Consider the following 15,788-nt stretch of genomic DNA (forward strand, 5'->3'; position numbering starts at 1 on the left):
TATTTCACTAAGCATAATATGCTCAAGGTTCATCCATGTTGTAGCATGTGGCAGAATTTCCTTCCTTTTTAAGTTTGAATAATATTCTATTGTATGTATATACCACATTTCTTTATCCATTCATCCATTGATGGACATTTGGGTTGTTTCCACTTCTTGGCTATTATGAGTAAGGCTGCTATGAATATGCTGCTATGTGCAAATAGCTCTTCAATGCCCTTCTTTCAATTCCTTTGGATATGTACCCAAAAGCGAGAGTGCTGGATCATATGGTAGTCCTATTTTTAATTTTTTGAGAAAGCTCTATACTGTTTTCTATAGTGGTTGTACCATTTCACGTTTCTACCAACAGTGTATAAGTGTTCCAATTTCTCCACTTCCTCACCAACACTTTTTATTTTCTTTTTCTTTCTTTCTTTGTTTTTATTCAATAGAAGCCATCCGAATGGGTGTGAAGTGAACATATGGATTGTTTTAACACAATTCTAGAGGGAATGCTTAAAATCCTCAAAAGAACAAACCCTTCTGTTACCAGGAAGATGGAATCTTCCTTTTTATATATAAATCACTAACACACTGTTCTGAATCTTATCAAATTTAATCTCATTAAGCATAGTCTGCTATGGGAATTAGCATCTCCCACCTCCAGCACTCCAAATTTTAGGGTGTTTATTTATCAAAGGACAATAATTAGTTTTGTGATGCTACAGCAAGTCAACCCTTGGTACTTGCTTTCTCCTTCTCAAAAACCAAGCCACCTCCAAATGTCTGTCTCCTTCCCTGGTTTCCCATCCCTACCGTCTCCTCTTACTTATTTATTTTTTTAAAAAGTTAAAAATTCCTTAATTTTTTATTCCTGGTACCACTACCACAATTTATAGGGCAATATACCTGATATAACGAAAAGAAAAAGACAAAGACAGATAAAAGACCTTAGGAATATACATCTAATTGACACTACATTGCATTAATCAATAGTTGCACTTTTTTTTTAATTGGGGAATATTGGGGAACAGTGTGTTTCTCTAGGGCCCATCAGCTCCAAGTCATTGTCCCTCAATCCAGTTGTGGAGGGCGCAGTTCACTGGCCTATGCGGGAATCGAACCAGCAACCCTGCTGCCAAGATCTCACGCTCTAACCAACTGAGCCATCCAGCAGCTACCCCAATAGCTGCACTTTTTGCGAACTGTGTCTATGACAGTCCTGAACAAGAAGGGTTTCCTGTTTAAGCTGCAGTAACATTTCTGACTATGGATCATTATTCCTTCTGTGGATATTTTTACAGTTCCTCTACTGCATTTGGGACGACTGCCCTCTCCTCTTGAATGAGGTGTTGTCAACTGTTCCAGCTTTCCAGCCCTGCTCCACCCCCGTCCCATCAGACCTCCCCCTCAGAAAGCCTGAAATTCCCCTGACTCCATTCACACGCTGGGTCCCAGGAAACCTCAGACCGTTGTCTCCAGCTCCAGGCCCTCAGTTAACTGCTCCAGGAATATACCCAGGGAGGTCCCTGTGCGCTCGTGTGCATGCATGAGTGCGTGCGTGCCAGTGGTGCGATACTATAGCCACTGCCATTCCCTTAACAGTCTTCGTTAACCCATGTGTATCTCACCCCACGTAGCATCACGCAATTGTAGACATTCTTTTCCTCACAGTCTGACCCCTACATGCCAACCAGCGTCTAATCTGGATTCTCTGGTGTGGGCACAGAGCTAGGAGTGCAGTTTCCAGGCTCTTGGCCTCACATGGAAAGGTGCTGGCTCGGGTAATAGATGGTCATCAGATCAGCTGTGACTCGTTGGCCATCAGCTGTTACCGGTTAGCCATTATCCACTGATATAACTGCCAGGACTACGTTGGGGGGTTGGTTGGTTGGTTGGTTGGTTGGCAGGTTGGCAGAGAAGCAGACGGCAGATTGTGGATTGTGTGGCTCCTGCTTCCTGTGTCTCCAACCCAGCCGCCAGTGAGACTATAATAGTATGACTCCCCTATCTATGGCTCCGTGGGTGTTCCTTTTTGGCCTCACCATATCCTGCATTCTTGTGTGGAGCGGGACCAGAGACCCTGCATGACATCTGAAGAAACAGCAGGCTGTTCTTATGCCCGCAGAAACCCTGTCGGAGAGGCTATGCTGGCTCCAACATGCTACCTTCCTAAGGGCTCTTCTAGAGCCCTTTAGATTATACATTATTTTTGCCCTAAATGCTGACCTTAGACACTGACCCTCTCATGAAATAGGACTCAACTATATCATTTTAAAAAATTGAGCTAAACTTGCAATAATAATGTACTGCACAGATTTTCAGTGTACAGCTCAATGAGTTTTGACTAATATAAACCCCTATGAATTACAAGATTTTGATACAAAATCAACTAATTTAGAGAAATCAATAGAACTTTTAGAAAGAATATGGAGTCCAGAGACTTGGTTACCTAGTCAGGTCTCTGCCATTAACCAGCTGTGTGACTTTGGGCAAGTACCTCCGCCTCTCTGGGCCTCGGTTTCTGATCTACACAATGAGAAAGTTGACTCTAGGGGCCTCCTCCAGCTTTAGGTCTACATGACAAGTATTGAACAAGGTCACACAAGACTTCCTGATAGTATGACGCACTACTATGTCCAGCTGCTACTTGTAAAGTGACTGCATCTCCCTGGATCCTTCCAGTTAAATTCCTGAAGAAGAGAAACTGAACAAATAACCAGTAATTGTAATAATAAGCAAAGATAGCAGAAATCAGCCAAACCAAGCCCTGCATCCTGAAGGAATGTACTAAATGCGTATAAATAAACCCTTCTCAAATTTGTTTGCTCTGGTACATTAATGAAAGAAGCTTCTGAAGGGATTAGCTTCAAATTCACAACAAGTACCAAAAACACACTGTTTGCCAAATAGGTTGAGTTTAGCTATTTTGCCGTTTGGAAGCTAATGTGCCTTGCTAAAAGAGGAAAGGACGTCTCCAACAAAATAAGATAAATCCCTCACATTTATATAGTATTTTACACTTTTGAAGGCTTTCTTGTCCATTTCTCATTGGATCCATATATCGGTTCTATGGTAGGAAGCAGGCCACGGGTTATGCGCTCTCCTTTTTTCAGGTGAGTATCCCGATGTCAGGAAAGAGGAAGTGAATATTCTCACAGTGACCAGTGAGCCCAACCCTCTGAATTCCAAGCCCTGTGTTTTTGGGCTGGACCCCATCACTGTCTCTTTTGCAAATGAACCAACCCATAGAACAGTCCAAGAAGATCCGCAATCAATAATAAAAAAAAGCAGAACACTCGCAAGTGGCATCTAATAGTCGCAGTTGTTTATTGCCTTCCCACTAGGTATTAACACTTGAAATTCTTCCAACAGCCCCACAAGGGTTCTCCCTCTTTTACAGAGGAGGAAATGGAGGCACAGAGTGGGTTCATGGCTTCCCCAAGCTCACACAGCAAGTAGGTTACAGAGGTGGGATTCCACCCAGGCCACCTGGCTCAGAATCCAGGTCCTTTGCCTTCTGTGGCACTGGCTCATGTTTCACCATGCTGCTGATCAGGGAACTTTCTAAACAAAGCTATTCATCAGCAAGGTAAGCGGCTGAGAGGCAGTGAAGCTCCTACCCAACACTTCAAGTGGACCGCTGCTGAGCAATGTTTAGAGGACAGTTAGGCTTGCCAGGTGTCCTGAAAGGTCCCTTCTAACCAGAGATTATAGGATGTGATGAAACCTCTCAAAGATTCCAGTCTTTCACTTCAGGATAGTGACAAGTCCTGCTGGCCCTTGGGCTTCCAGACTGGACGTCCTTTCCCAGCTCTCCCTGCCTGACAACCATCCTCTCCTTGCAGGCACTGGGATCAGTGAGCTGGGAGAACAGGTGGTTGTGCATGGAACATCCTGGAAATCTGACAACATGGTCCCCAGCCCAAGGACTGGGGAGGAGGAACAGCAGAACACTAAATTACAGGGTGTCTGCTGCCTGATTAAATCAGTGTACTGTGTGCAGTGCTATGGAGATGCAACACGCCAGGCTCACTCCTGGGCCTGAGGCCCAGATGTTAGTTTAGAATCACAGTCAGAGCTCCAAGTCCTCTCAGCAGCACCTCCTCCAACCACTTCATTTCACACATGAGGATATGGAGGCCCAGAAAGGGAGAGCCACTTGCCAGAGGCCACACAGCACTCATTCAACAAAATATTAAGTACCTACTATGCCAAGCATTATGCTTAGGACTGGGGATACTAAAGAGTGAACAAAATAGCCACAAGCTCCAGTTTCATGGAGTTTACACATGAGTGGAGGAAATGGGTAAAAAGCAGGTAAACACATGAAATCAGAGATTGTGGTAGCGGCCAGGTGGCTCAGTTGGCTAGAGCGCAAGCTCTGAACAACAGGGTTGCTGGTTCAATTCCCACATGGGCCAGTGAGCTGCGCCCTCCACAACTAGATTGAAGAAGACAACGAGCTGCCACTGAGCTTCCAGAGGGGCGGCTGGATGGCTCAGGTGGTTAGAGCCCGCACTCTCAACAACAAGGTTGCCAGTTGAATTCCCAGCATGGGATGGTGGGCTGCGCCCCCTGCAACTAAAGATTGAAAATGGTGACTGGACTTGGAGCTGAGCTGCGCCCTCCACAACTAGATTAAAGGACGAGTTGGAGCTGATGGGCCCTGGAGAAACACACTGTTCCCCAATATTCACCAATAAAATAAAATTAAAAAATCAGAGATTATTATCTGTGTTACGAGGAACATGGAATACATCAGCCAAGTTGGTCAAGGGAGATCTCTCTGAGAAGGGGCCATTTAAGCTGAGACTTGAAGGATGAGAAGTGTCTGGTATTTGTGTGTACATGTGTTGGGGGGCATGTTCTAGGCAGCGGGAACTCTATGCCCTAGAGCCCCAGGCTAGGATGAGCTCCTCCACTCTGAGGAGCTGGCACACAGAGAGGGCAGGGGAAAGAAGCAGAGAGGGTAAGTCGGAGGTGGATGGAGTCGAGCACACAAGATGAGAGGTCTGGAATTTATTCTTGTTGCAATATGAAGTTATGGGAGGGGTTTTTGTAGGTGAGTGGCAGGCGTGCTGTAACATTTCCTGCTTTTCCCAGTTGAGGGGCTCCCTGGGAGTCCAATCACACCAGGCAGTGCTACCTACATAAAATGAACTGGATTATTCCTTGTTTTTATCTAGTGATCTCTATGTACTTTACCCACATTAGGTAATCAGGCCACTCATGTAATTTTAAGTTCCCTCTTCCTATCATATGTCACGGATCTAGACACTCAAGTGCAGCAGGACCCCGTGGGAATTGGCAAATCTCTCTGATCCAGTGACTGTTGCTGGGACAGGCAGTCAGGCAGCCTCAGCAGCTTGCACAACCTTTTCCCACCTTATTCCTATGACCAACACTCATCTTCTTCGCCATAGTTAGAAACTGCTATCAAGACTGCTAGGATGGGAAGAAACTTCCATAACATCCAAACATTTTTTTTTAATGGGAAAACTGAAGTCCAAAGAAGAAAAGGGACTTTTCTAGGTCCCATAGGAAGTAGCAGCAGAGCCGGAACTGAAAGGCGGACCTCTTGCTAAATCCCACTGTCTGGTACTGCCCCACCAGAAAGGGAGGCACCTTGGCAGACCTGAGTCAGCATTTTTCAAAGGGGGTTCCACCGAACACCAGACTCAGATTTGCTGTGTCACATGAGTTTGGGGAAGGCTGCAATCACCACCTCATTCTTAGAGATTCACCATGAACCTTAAGGGCCCTGAGACATACGACAGCAAAACACTCATTTAACCATGCTTAACCCAGATTGTTTCATTTCCCCAAAATGATATTATGACAGAGCCCATCTTGGTGGTCTGTCTCCACATTCTGGGGAATACTCTGTGGAAAGTGCCACCCTAAGCAAAAATATCCCCTGCTGCTATCATTATTATTCTCGCTATTGTTATCATGAGGGCAGGGGCCATAGTTCATAGTTCAGCTCATGTGATCTCACCTCCCTCCAGCTGACTTGCATAGTTTTGAGTCTCAGGAATAATGACACAGATCAATTACTCAATCAACAAACACTGACAATGTGTGTCAACTCTGGACCTCCTGAGTCACGTGGCCTCATCTGAGATAAACGGAAGCCGATTTCTTTCCTCTCCTCCACCAAGGAAAAAGCCTGGCAGAGCTTTGGCAGGGAAACTCAAAAACATCCCTGAAGGTCACCAAATGCTATAGCCCTACTCCCTACTCTCTCTTATAATCTTGACAAATCCCACTCCTCAAATTTAAGTCCTAATTCAAATACAGCCACCTCCAGGAAGGCTTCCCTGACTACCTCTTCCCTATGCCTCTGGCCTATGGTCCGCTCCGCCTCCCCTTTAGTTTCCGGAACTTGCCTATACCATGTTTATAGTGAATGATATGACATCAGCCTGTGTAGGGATCTAAATGAGGGTGGTTGGCTGGGAGTAACAAACATACTAGTGTGTGCTGGGGCCATCTAATCAGAGTTAAATTCAATTTAAAAGAATACTATGTGGGCCAAACAAAACATGCCTGTGGGCTGAAATCGCCTAGAGAGCTGACAGCTTGCAACAGCTAGAATATTATCTGGAGCGGGAAGGCATTGCATTTGGCATCTTTAGAAGTCCTAGTGCTGCCACCAACTAGCAGCATGACTCCAAATAAACACTTCTTGTTTCTCATCCTCAGTTTCTTCATCTATAGAATAGGGTAGCACTTGCTCTGCTTTCTTCATGGGATTTGAAGAATGTCTCTCTTGACTCTATGCCAATCAATGACCACTACCTCCTTTATAATAATGAATATTTGCCAGTTACTGTTCTAAACATTTTGCATATATTAGCTCACTTAATCCTCACAGTAACCCTAAGAGGTACATGCTGTTATGTCCATTTTACAGATGAGAAAACTGAGGTAGAGAGAGGCAAAAGAATTTGCCCAAGGTTACAGAGCTGGTGATGGCAGAGCTGGAACTATAAAACGCTTTCACAAATATTGGTTCATTTAATGTCCTCAAAGTCATAATGAATTTTATCAGGCATTTTCCCTTTTCACCATTTTATAGATGGAGACACTGAAGGTCACCATGTGAAGTAAGTTGCCTGACATCACACAGCTAAAATGTGGGCAAACCTGAGCCTGCATCTAACTCTTTGACCCCAAACCTTTGATTTTTTTTTTTCCTGTGCCATACGTAAAGGACAGGCAAGTGGTCTATGAAGACAACAATGTGCTGGTGTGGGGCGGTTTGTTGCCGGGTCAGAGAGCATGTCTGGCCCTTTACTGTTTCCACTCCAGTCCCTAGGTCAGAGCCCTTCTGTGCCTGTTAAGGTCACGTTGCTGGGAAAATTGCCTTCTGTCTTTATTTTCGCTGCTGATTTCCATCTGTCTCTATGAACTTGGATGTTTCCTGACCCTGGAATATTTAAACACAGTTACCTGAGTTTTCTGATTATGGGGTGTTTGCATTTTCCTTGTGTGCTATTTGTATCTCTTGTGGTACGGTGTAGGGGCCTGGAATGGGAGGGCTAAGACCTGGGTTCTGATCTTGCTTCTGCTGCCCTGGCATACAGGAAGGAGCAGGTCACTGAACTTCTGTGGGGCTCAGTTCTTCAGCTGCCAACTGGGGACAATCACGTGTGTCCTGTCTCCATGAAAGCCCTTTGGGTAATGCAGTGTGATACAAACAAAAGGTGGGCTGCTGTGAGTACGGTGTATCGTAGGCACTTAATAGGTGATACAACTGACTGCATGGAGGGGATTTGCAGTGATGTGGAGGCAATGCTAATAATACAATGTTAAGAGAGGGACAAAAGCAAAAACTAAAACTGCTGATCTGTAATGCCTCAATTATGTAAAATACACATAGAAAAAAATAGTAGAAGAAAATATACCAACATGTTGCTAGTGATTACCTCTGGCTTGTGGGCTTATGTGTGAGTTTTGCTTTGCTAGACGTAACTATTTTTTGTTTGCTGAAGTTAGCGCATTTTACTTGTATGTTTTATCATTTAAAAGTATATCTATAATCTATATATTTATTATATATAATAAATACATTTTTTAAATACATTATACATTATATATATATACATATATATATATATATATATATATATATAGTCGTTCCCCCCCATCCATGGTTTCACTTTCCACCATTTCAGTTAACCTGCAGTCAACTGCAGTCCAGAAATATTAAATGGAAAATTCCAGAAAGAAACAATCCATAAGTTTTAAATTGTGTACCATTCTGAGTAGCATGATGAAATCTTGACTTGTCCCACCAGGAACGTGAATCATCCCTTTGTCTAGTACATCCATACTGTATATGCTACTCAGCTGTTAGTCACTTAGTAGCCATCTCAGTTACCAGATCAGTTGTCAGAGAGAGAAAGGAGAGAGAGGGAGACCACAGTCACATAAGTTTTATTATAGTATACTGTTATACTTTTTCTATTTTATTATTATTGTTGTTCATCTCTTACTATGCCTAATTTATAAATTAAACTTTATTATAGATATGTGTGAGTATAGGAAAGAAACATAGCATATATAGGGTTCGGTACTATCTAGTTTCTGGCACCTCTGGGTATCTTGGATAAGGGGGGACCACTGTGTGTGTGTGTGTGTGTGTGTGTATGTAAGTTAGCACTTGACCCTTGACACTGTTGCTCTAGTTACCAAAATATTGATGTGATCAGATGATCAGAAATGATCCTGCATTCATTCATTCATTTTCATTTCTTTGTCCCATAAAGACACAGAGGGCCTGCTGTATAGAAAGCCCTGCTGATGATTTCTACAAGGGATCCTAAGAAGAATGGTGTATAATCCCTGCTTTCAAGAAACATCTCATAATCTAAATAGAGGATAAGACATACTCATAAGTAACCATAAGTGAGGGTAGAAAGAAAGTAAAAAATATATGCTTTAGGGAAATTGCCACTGGGAGTTAAGAATGGGGAAAAAATCTACTCTACCTGTGGAGATTCAATCAAACTTTGTGAAGAAGTCGGCATTTTGTACTGAGCCTTGAAGGGCAAGTAGAATTCTGGACAAGTAGAAATGGAAAGGTATTATTGGCAATAATAAAAGTAATGAAACATAATATTTACTTAGCACATACTATGTCCCAGGCATTGTGCTATTAAATTACACACATTATCTCGTTTAAGTCTCACAGAAGCCCTATGAGAGAAGTAGTATTATCATCTCCAATTTATAGGTGGGGAAACAGAGGCTTAAAGAGAGGTTAAATATTTGCCGAAAGTCATGAAATGGGATTCACACATACACAGAGGGTGCCAAGAAAATGTATACATATTTTAAGAAAGGAAAAAAACGATCAAAATGGTAATACTCAATGTATACCGATAACGAAAGATGAATACAAGTCACGTTTGACTTCTACAATTACAAGAGGTGCTCAAAGTGGTTACCATTAGTGTCCAGACTCTTCTGATTACGGCAAACTACTGCTTGGGCAATGTTGACCAATGTGTCCACTTGTATACATTTTTTTGGCACCCCATATATATGAGTGTATGTGTATGAACAGCTTTGTCACAGTGAGAGAAATAACATGAATTGAGGCAGGAAAGCATGGGGAGCCCAAAGGGGATTAGACAGGATGTTTCCTGAAGGCGGGGAATATGTGTGTCTTGCTCAGCTCCCCATATTCAGGGCCTGGGCAGTATCTGGCACATTGTAGATGCTTAACAAATTATTTGTCGAGTGAAAGAAATGGTGATTGGTTCTCTGTTGCTGGAGTCTAGGGTGTATGGCTGGAAGTCAGAGGGACAGGGAGGGATGTGAACGGGGGAATTTTAAGCAGAGGCAGGACCATCAAAGACCATCCAAGTCAGAGAGCTGGCTCAGCCAGAGAATAGTTAGTGGGAAATCTATCATGAGACCACTTGAGAAGTGTAGGAATGCCAGGGAAGGTAGCAAGACTGGGGAAAGTGACTGCTTAGGGTAGAATGGAGGGAAAAGAAGCTGAGATGGTGCCTGTCTGTAACTCAGAGTAGTGAATGTGTTAGAAGTTAATTCTCTATCAGACCTTCTTCACTGCAAACCCACCCTGCTCCTTTACCAACCCCCTTGGGCCTCTGAGCCTACTTCCTCATCTGTAAAATGGGGATAATCATATTTACAGAGAAGAGTTGCCCCGGAGGTTAACCAGGTATTATGGGAGCAGTCAGCACTCTCCCCTACTCCTCACCTTACACATTAGCTATTGCTGTCTACATCTACTTCCCACGAGGAGATCTAGGCTGAGCCTCCTCCCATGAACTGAAGTAAGTTTCTTGGCATGTGCCAGAAGGCCCAAGAGTCTCCAAGGTTTGGAAAAACACTCCCCAGCTGGCACTGTTTGTTTTGGCCAAGGTCCCTGCCTTTGCTGACCCCACCTACTCCTCCATGTCAGTATAAAGAGGCCCCTGATATCACAAGCAGATAACTGGTACGGCCCAAGTTCTCCCAGAATCACAAGGTCCTTTGGAAAATCAAACTCAAAAAGGAATAAAACTGTACATCCAAGTGTGTTAAATTTTCCTTCCTAATAAGCACAGACAACTCAAGGAATCACCCTCCCCCCACCCCACTTTTACCTATGCCCCCAAAAAGACAGAATCAAGTTTCATGGAAACTGTATCATTTTTCACACTCATAAGCCAGATGGGCAGCTATTATGCTTCCCATTTTGTGGATGGGGAAATGGAAGCCCAGGAAGGAGGCTGCCCAAAGTCATTTAGCAAAGTTGGAGATGAGACCAAGGTTATAAACCAGGTCTCTTGGCTCTCTAGTCCCTTGTGTGGCCTCCTCTGTCTCGCTTTAGGACATTGTCAGCACCAGGAACAAACAAACGCATAATTAATTACAAAGAGGTATTTGGACCCACTTTGTAATTTTTGTTTTTGATTTTTCTCACTGTTTCTGCATGTTTTCAGTACATGACGCGTGGAGGTCTTGGGCACAGTGCAAATTAGTCTGATCCTTGTCCCTTTCTGCCTAAAGCCTATCTTGTCTTATCTCTTTTCGGCTTGAAGTCACCTATTGCTTAATTACTTGCCCCCCCCCCCCCCAAGAGTTTACCTTTGGGATAGACAGGACTCAACATTTTTAGTTATCTTCCCCAGGCCTATGTATTTGATGGCAATGGAGGGAAGAGAGACAGGCCTTACTGTGTGGTGTGGTGGGTAAGAACAAGTCCTGTGGGATTAGGCTGCCCTGAAAAAGCCCACTCTGATATTTAGCTGCTGCCTGGGACCCAGGCATCCACCTTACATTCCTTTTTGAACTTTGTAATTGTTTGTAGTTGAAGATACCTTAGGGCCTAGCCTAGTGACTGGCACATAGTAGGAACTCAATAAATATTCATGGGAAGAATTAATACCTATCTCATTGGGTTGTTGTGAGGATTAAATGGGATAATGAATGTCAAGTATTTCTCAGAATCTAGCATACAGTAGCTACACAATAAAAGCTACTTTTAACTATTTGGTCATTATTAGTATTTAGAACTGAACCCATGCAAATAGAACGCCATGGTGGGTTAGGAATAAAAAAAACCCTGGATTTCAAATCCTAATTCCATCATTTTATGTAGAAAAAGCTATTGTATTTAGGATCAGGAGACTCAGGTGACGGACCTGGCTCTGCCATGGATTAGCTGTGTGACATCTGATAAATAACTTCTCTGAATTTCAGTGTCCTCATCTGCAAAACAAGGAGATTAAGTAATCCTCAAGATTCTTTTTTTCTTGCTTTAACAGCTCTTTGTAAGATGTAGTCTCACACCTGTCTCTTATCTTCTCTGGCCCCAGTTTGCTGGGTCTCTTATCTTCTCTGGCCCCAGTTTGCCCAGCACACACAGGTGTTTAGGAGCCGAGCCCCTCCCTGGGGCAGGGCATGCTCAGGGTGTGCAAATGCCAGTGCCTCTCCAGCCTCCGTACAGCAGGGCCTGGCAGCACTTGTTCAGCTCAGACTGACTGCTGAGAGGTGTAAATTGGTCACTTGAACACACAGAACCCTGATGCCGTCATAAGTAGTATAGGGGCACTTTTCCTTCTGCCTCCATTATAGGAATATAGAAAAGAATGATCAACAAATGACGATTATGTTCCCTATTAACAAAGTTTAGAGAGAGCCTAGTGTGGAGACTTCAGGAACTATTTATCAATAAATACAAAAAAAAAAAAAAAAAAAAAGATGCATTCCAGTGGCAATGTGCAATAATTTATCATTTGATTAAAATTATATACAAAGCAATTATGGAAAATCCTGCTTAAATTCATTGAGATCCCTTTATTCATTATGTTCCTTGGTACCTCTTTTGAAGCACTGGCCTCAGTTTTTATAATTTACACAGCTCTTTGACTCGCACATTATCTCACTTCTCACAATAGCTCAGAGGGTAGAAGCAAGTCAGGCATAATTTACCCCCATTTTTCCACCAGCAAAGAAGGCCCAGGGAAGTGTGGAGAGTTGGCCACACAGTACAGTGTCCGAGTCCCAGAAGAGTTGGGACTAGACATCATATTGCCATCATCTCTCTCCAGTTGTCCTGATTACAACTAGCCTTGCCCTATGGGGCAGTTCCAAGAGGCTTTTCAACAAGCCTTTTCTATCCAGCAGGTTGTGGGTTCTAATCATTGTCTTGGAGATGGCCAGATTTCTGGGCTGTTAATGTCTTGAGCAGGTGGGATCACCGCCAGAAACCGGGACTTCTCTAAGTAAAATGTGGGACCACCTGGTGGGTAAGTACCCAAGGGGTCTTGTTAGACATGCAGATTTCTGGGTCTAATCCCAGACAGACCTGATTCCAAATGCTTTGGAATATGCGCTCCATGTTTTCGTCATCCAAACTAAAGTAGCTTATCTAATCTAACCTATTACTGTAGTCATTATTGTCTTCATAAATACTAGACAAGGACTTGTTAATCACTTGTCTCTTTCTCTACCTTAGAATGTAAATTTCATGAGGATAGGGACTTTGTTTGCCTGGTTTATTGCCAAACCCCCGTTTCCTAGAACCCAAAGGCCCCCACAGTAGAGGTCAGTAAATATTTATTGAATTGTGCACTAAATTTTGAAACCACTGTCATACACCACTCTTTCGCTTTACAATAGGGAAACTGAGGCCCACTGAGGCAATGACTGCTGCAGAATTGATAAGGGGCAACGCCAGGGCCAGGATAAAATCTCAGACCTCAAGAGCCTCAATTTGGAGTTGGTTCAACTCCGACCAAAGCAATTCTTTAGAAAAAATGAAATCCACTTGAAATAAAAGACATTTCCTGCCCATAAATGCCCAGTTTCTGGGGCTTGGCCGGTTTGGGATCTGTTGCTAATTCGGTTCCCACTTCCTAGGGGCGCACTGCCTCCAAAGGTTAAGGGCCCGACTTCCCGGCCGGGCGTCGAACCCTTCTCCAGGCAGTATTCCCGAGGCCGGCGGGGAGGAGCAGAGCACAGTTAGCAGAGGTGAGGGCAGCTCGCCCAAGGTCACCCGGACGGTGCTTGGGGGGGCCAGGCCCGCAGGGCACCAGGGAACAGGCGGCCTCCGCGCTACTTCGGGGTGGATGGGCACCCCCTTCCATCATCTTTTAAGACGAAGGTGACATTAATGGTTCCTTCTCCCGAACCTAGCACATCCAACCTAAAGAGCGTGAGCAGGCCCTGCCGGCCGCGTGGCCCGCTCCCATGTGCTCCACCTGCGGCCGCTCTTTAGCGCTGGTCCTTTAAGACACCTCCCCTTTCCCCCCCCACACCACATCTCTCCTGCCTCCTTCATTGCCCCCCCTCCCGAATTGCATCAGGCACGTGCTCGCCCCCGTCCGGTCTGAGCACCCCCTCACCCCCTAGCCTGGGAGGTGCACTGAGGAATCGGAGGCTAGGGGCGGGGCGATGGGCGGGGCCGCGAGGCCGTGCGCGCGCGCTCCCGCCTCCTCCCGCCCGCCTGTCGCCAAGGGTCGGCCCGAGCGGGCGCGCCCCCGCTTCTCTGCCCCTCCCCTCGCTCGCCGCGTCGTGAGGCGCGCGCCCGCCCGCCGCCTGCCGCGGATCGCGTGGTCGGCTCGGCTCGCCGCGCCTCTCCCCCGTCCGTCCATATTGCTGCAGCCCCCGAGCCGGGAAGCCCGGGCCGCCCCGGCGGCGGGGGGGAGGGAGGTACGGGACGAGAAGCCTGCCAGGCTCGGGGTGGGGGTGCCTTGCGAGGAACGGGCGGGGGGGGACGCGCGCCAAGGAGGCCTGGACCGCAGAGTGGGGGGCCTTCCTCCCCCCCCCGCCCCGCCAGCGGCCTGGGGTCTAAGGCGGCTGCATCCAACCGGGAGTGGGACCGCGCCTAGCGTGAACCCCGACCCTTCTCCGCAGGGACTGGGGCCCAGCTCTCCGGAGGAAGGCGTCGCGGGCGCTCTGAGAGCCAAGTTCGAGGCGGGGGAGGCCGCCTCGGGCGCGCCCGGCTTCTCCGGGGGGGCGGGCGCGCAGATGGCCACTCAGGTGGAGCCGCTGCTGCCGGGGGGCGCCCCGCTCTTGCAGGCCGAAGAGCATGGGGGGCTGGTAAGGAAGAAGCTGCCGCCGCCGCCCGAAGGCAAGGGCGAGCCCGGGGCGAACGACGTCGGAGGGGGGGAGTCGGACGGCGGCGCCCGGAGACCTCGGCCGCCCTGCGCCAAGCCACACAAGGAGGGTACCGGGCAACTGGAGCGCGAGAGCCCGCGGCCTCCGCAGCCACCCGGCGCCGAGGGCCTGGCCTTCAGCGACGGGGAGGAGGGCGGCGGCGGCGAGCCGGGCGCTGGTGGAGGAGCGGCCGGAGCCGCGGGCGCCGGGCGCCGAGACTTCGTGGAGGCCCCTCCGCCCAAGGTGAACCCGTGGACGAAGAACGCTCTGCCGCCGGTCCTGGCCACCGTGAACGGACAGTCCCCTCCAGGTGGGTCTTCCTGCTTGCTATGCAGGGTCCGGGGGCCTTTTCCGGGGATATAGGCGTCCCCTCCCCCAGCGGCTTCCAGGGCCTGGGGTCCACCGCTGGTGGTGGTGACTCGGGGTTTTTTTTTTTGTTTTTTTTTTTATTGCTTCCTGGCTAATTCGAGTCGCTTTGCCCTCCCCACCGACACACTCGGGAACCTGTCCCTGCCCGAGTGCCCGGCCTCCAGGAGGCCATGGCCACCGCCTGGGCCGCAGCGGTTAGTGGGCAACGGCGTGGTCCGGGCCTACCTCGCCGGGAGCGGGTGGGCGCTGGAATCGGTGAAAAGAATCCTCTCCCCCACCGCGTGTTGTTGTGAGAGACGGTTCCTGGCCTAAACCTTCGGGAAGCCCCCTCTTCCCACCCCGCCCCATGCTCCTCGTTTTGGTAGCGTTGCGATCGTCCCCATGTTGTAAATGTTTAATGAGCATATGTCATGGGCAGCAAAGCGCCCAGCGATGAGTTCATATCAACTACACTTGTTCGACATTTAGAAGTTAATAAGTTTTGTTCTCAAGTGTATGATATTAGGCGGTAGAATCGCCATTGACGGCGCTTTGAGGGGTCGGTTACGAAGAGAATGGGGAGAAGAGGAAACCCAACGTGTCATTGAATTCGGTGCTTTCCCTTCCCGATCCCGGGGACCTTCCGCCTTGAGAGGGAGCCGGATGGCGAATGTGCGGGGAATCCAGTTAAGGGGTTGGCGGAAAATATGAAGCGAGCGAGGGGGCTTGCGGCGGCACGAGGGGCGTGTGGCGGCGGGGGAGGGAGTGGCCGGGCTGGGCGGGCGGGTGACAGTTGGGCGCCATGCGCCGCGCCGGCGGACTGCTCGCGG

General features: G+C 47.2%; 1 protein-coding gene across 3 annotated transcripts in view; it reads left to right on the forward strand.

The window, feature by feature from the left end:
- LARP1 (La ribonucleoprotein 1, translational regulator) overlaps positions 1 to 15,788 on the forward strand; it is an 84,578-nt gene that overhangs the window by 15,050 nt on the left and 53,740 nt on the right. Inside the window, exons 1-2 of one of the 3 annotated variants that reach the window (XM_074313817.1) lie at positions 14,019 to 14,163; positions 14,368 to 14,920. The exons of 1 other annotated variant lie outside the window; for it this stretch is intronic. In XM_074313817.1, coding sequence (XP_074169918.1) covers positions 14,482 to 14,920 — 439 coding nt within the window. In that variant the 5' untranslated portion in view covers positions 14,019 to 14,163; positions 14,368 to 14,481. Of the gene's footprint in view, positions 1 to 14,018; positions 14,921 to 15,788 lie in introns of those variants that run through there. One more of the 3 variants, XM_019750383.2, reaches the window with a different exon arrangement.

This window comes from Rhinolophus sinicus, linkage group LG10, assembly GCF_036562045.2.
Source record: "Rhinolophus sinicus isolate RSC01 linkage group LG10, ASM3656204v1, whole genome shotgun sequence".
NCBI lineage: Eukaryota > Metazoa > Chordata > Mammalia > Chiroptera > Rhinolophidae > Rhinolophus > Rhinolophus sinicus.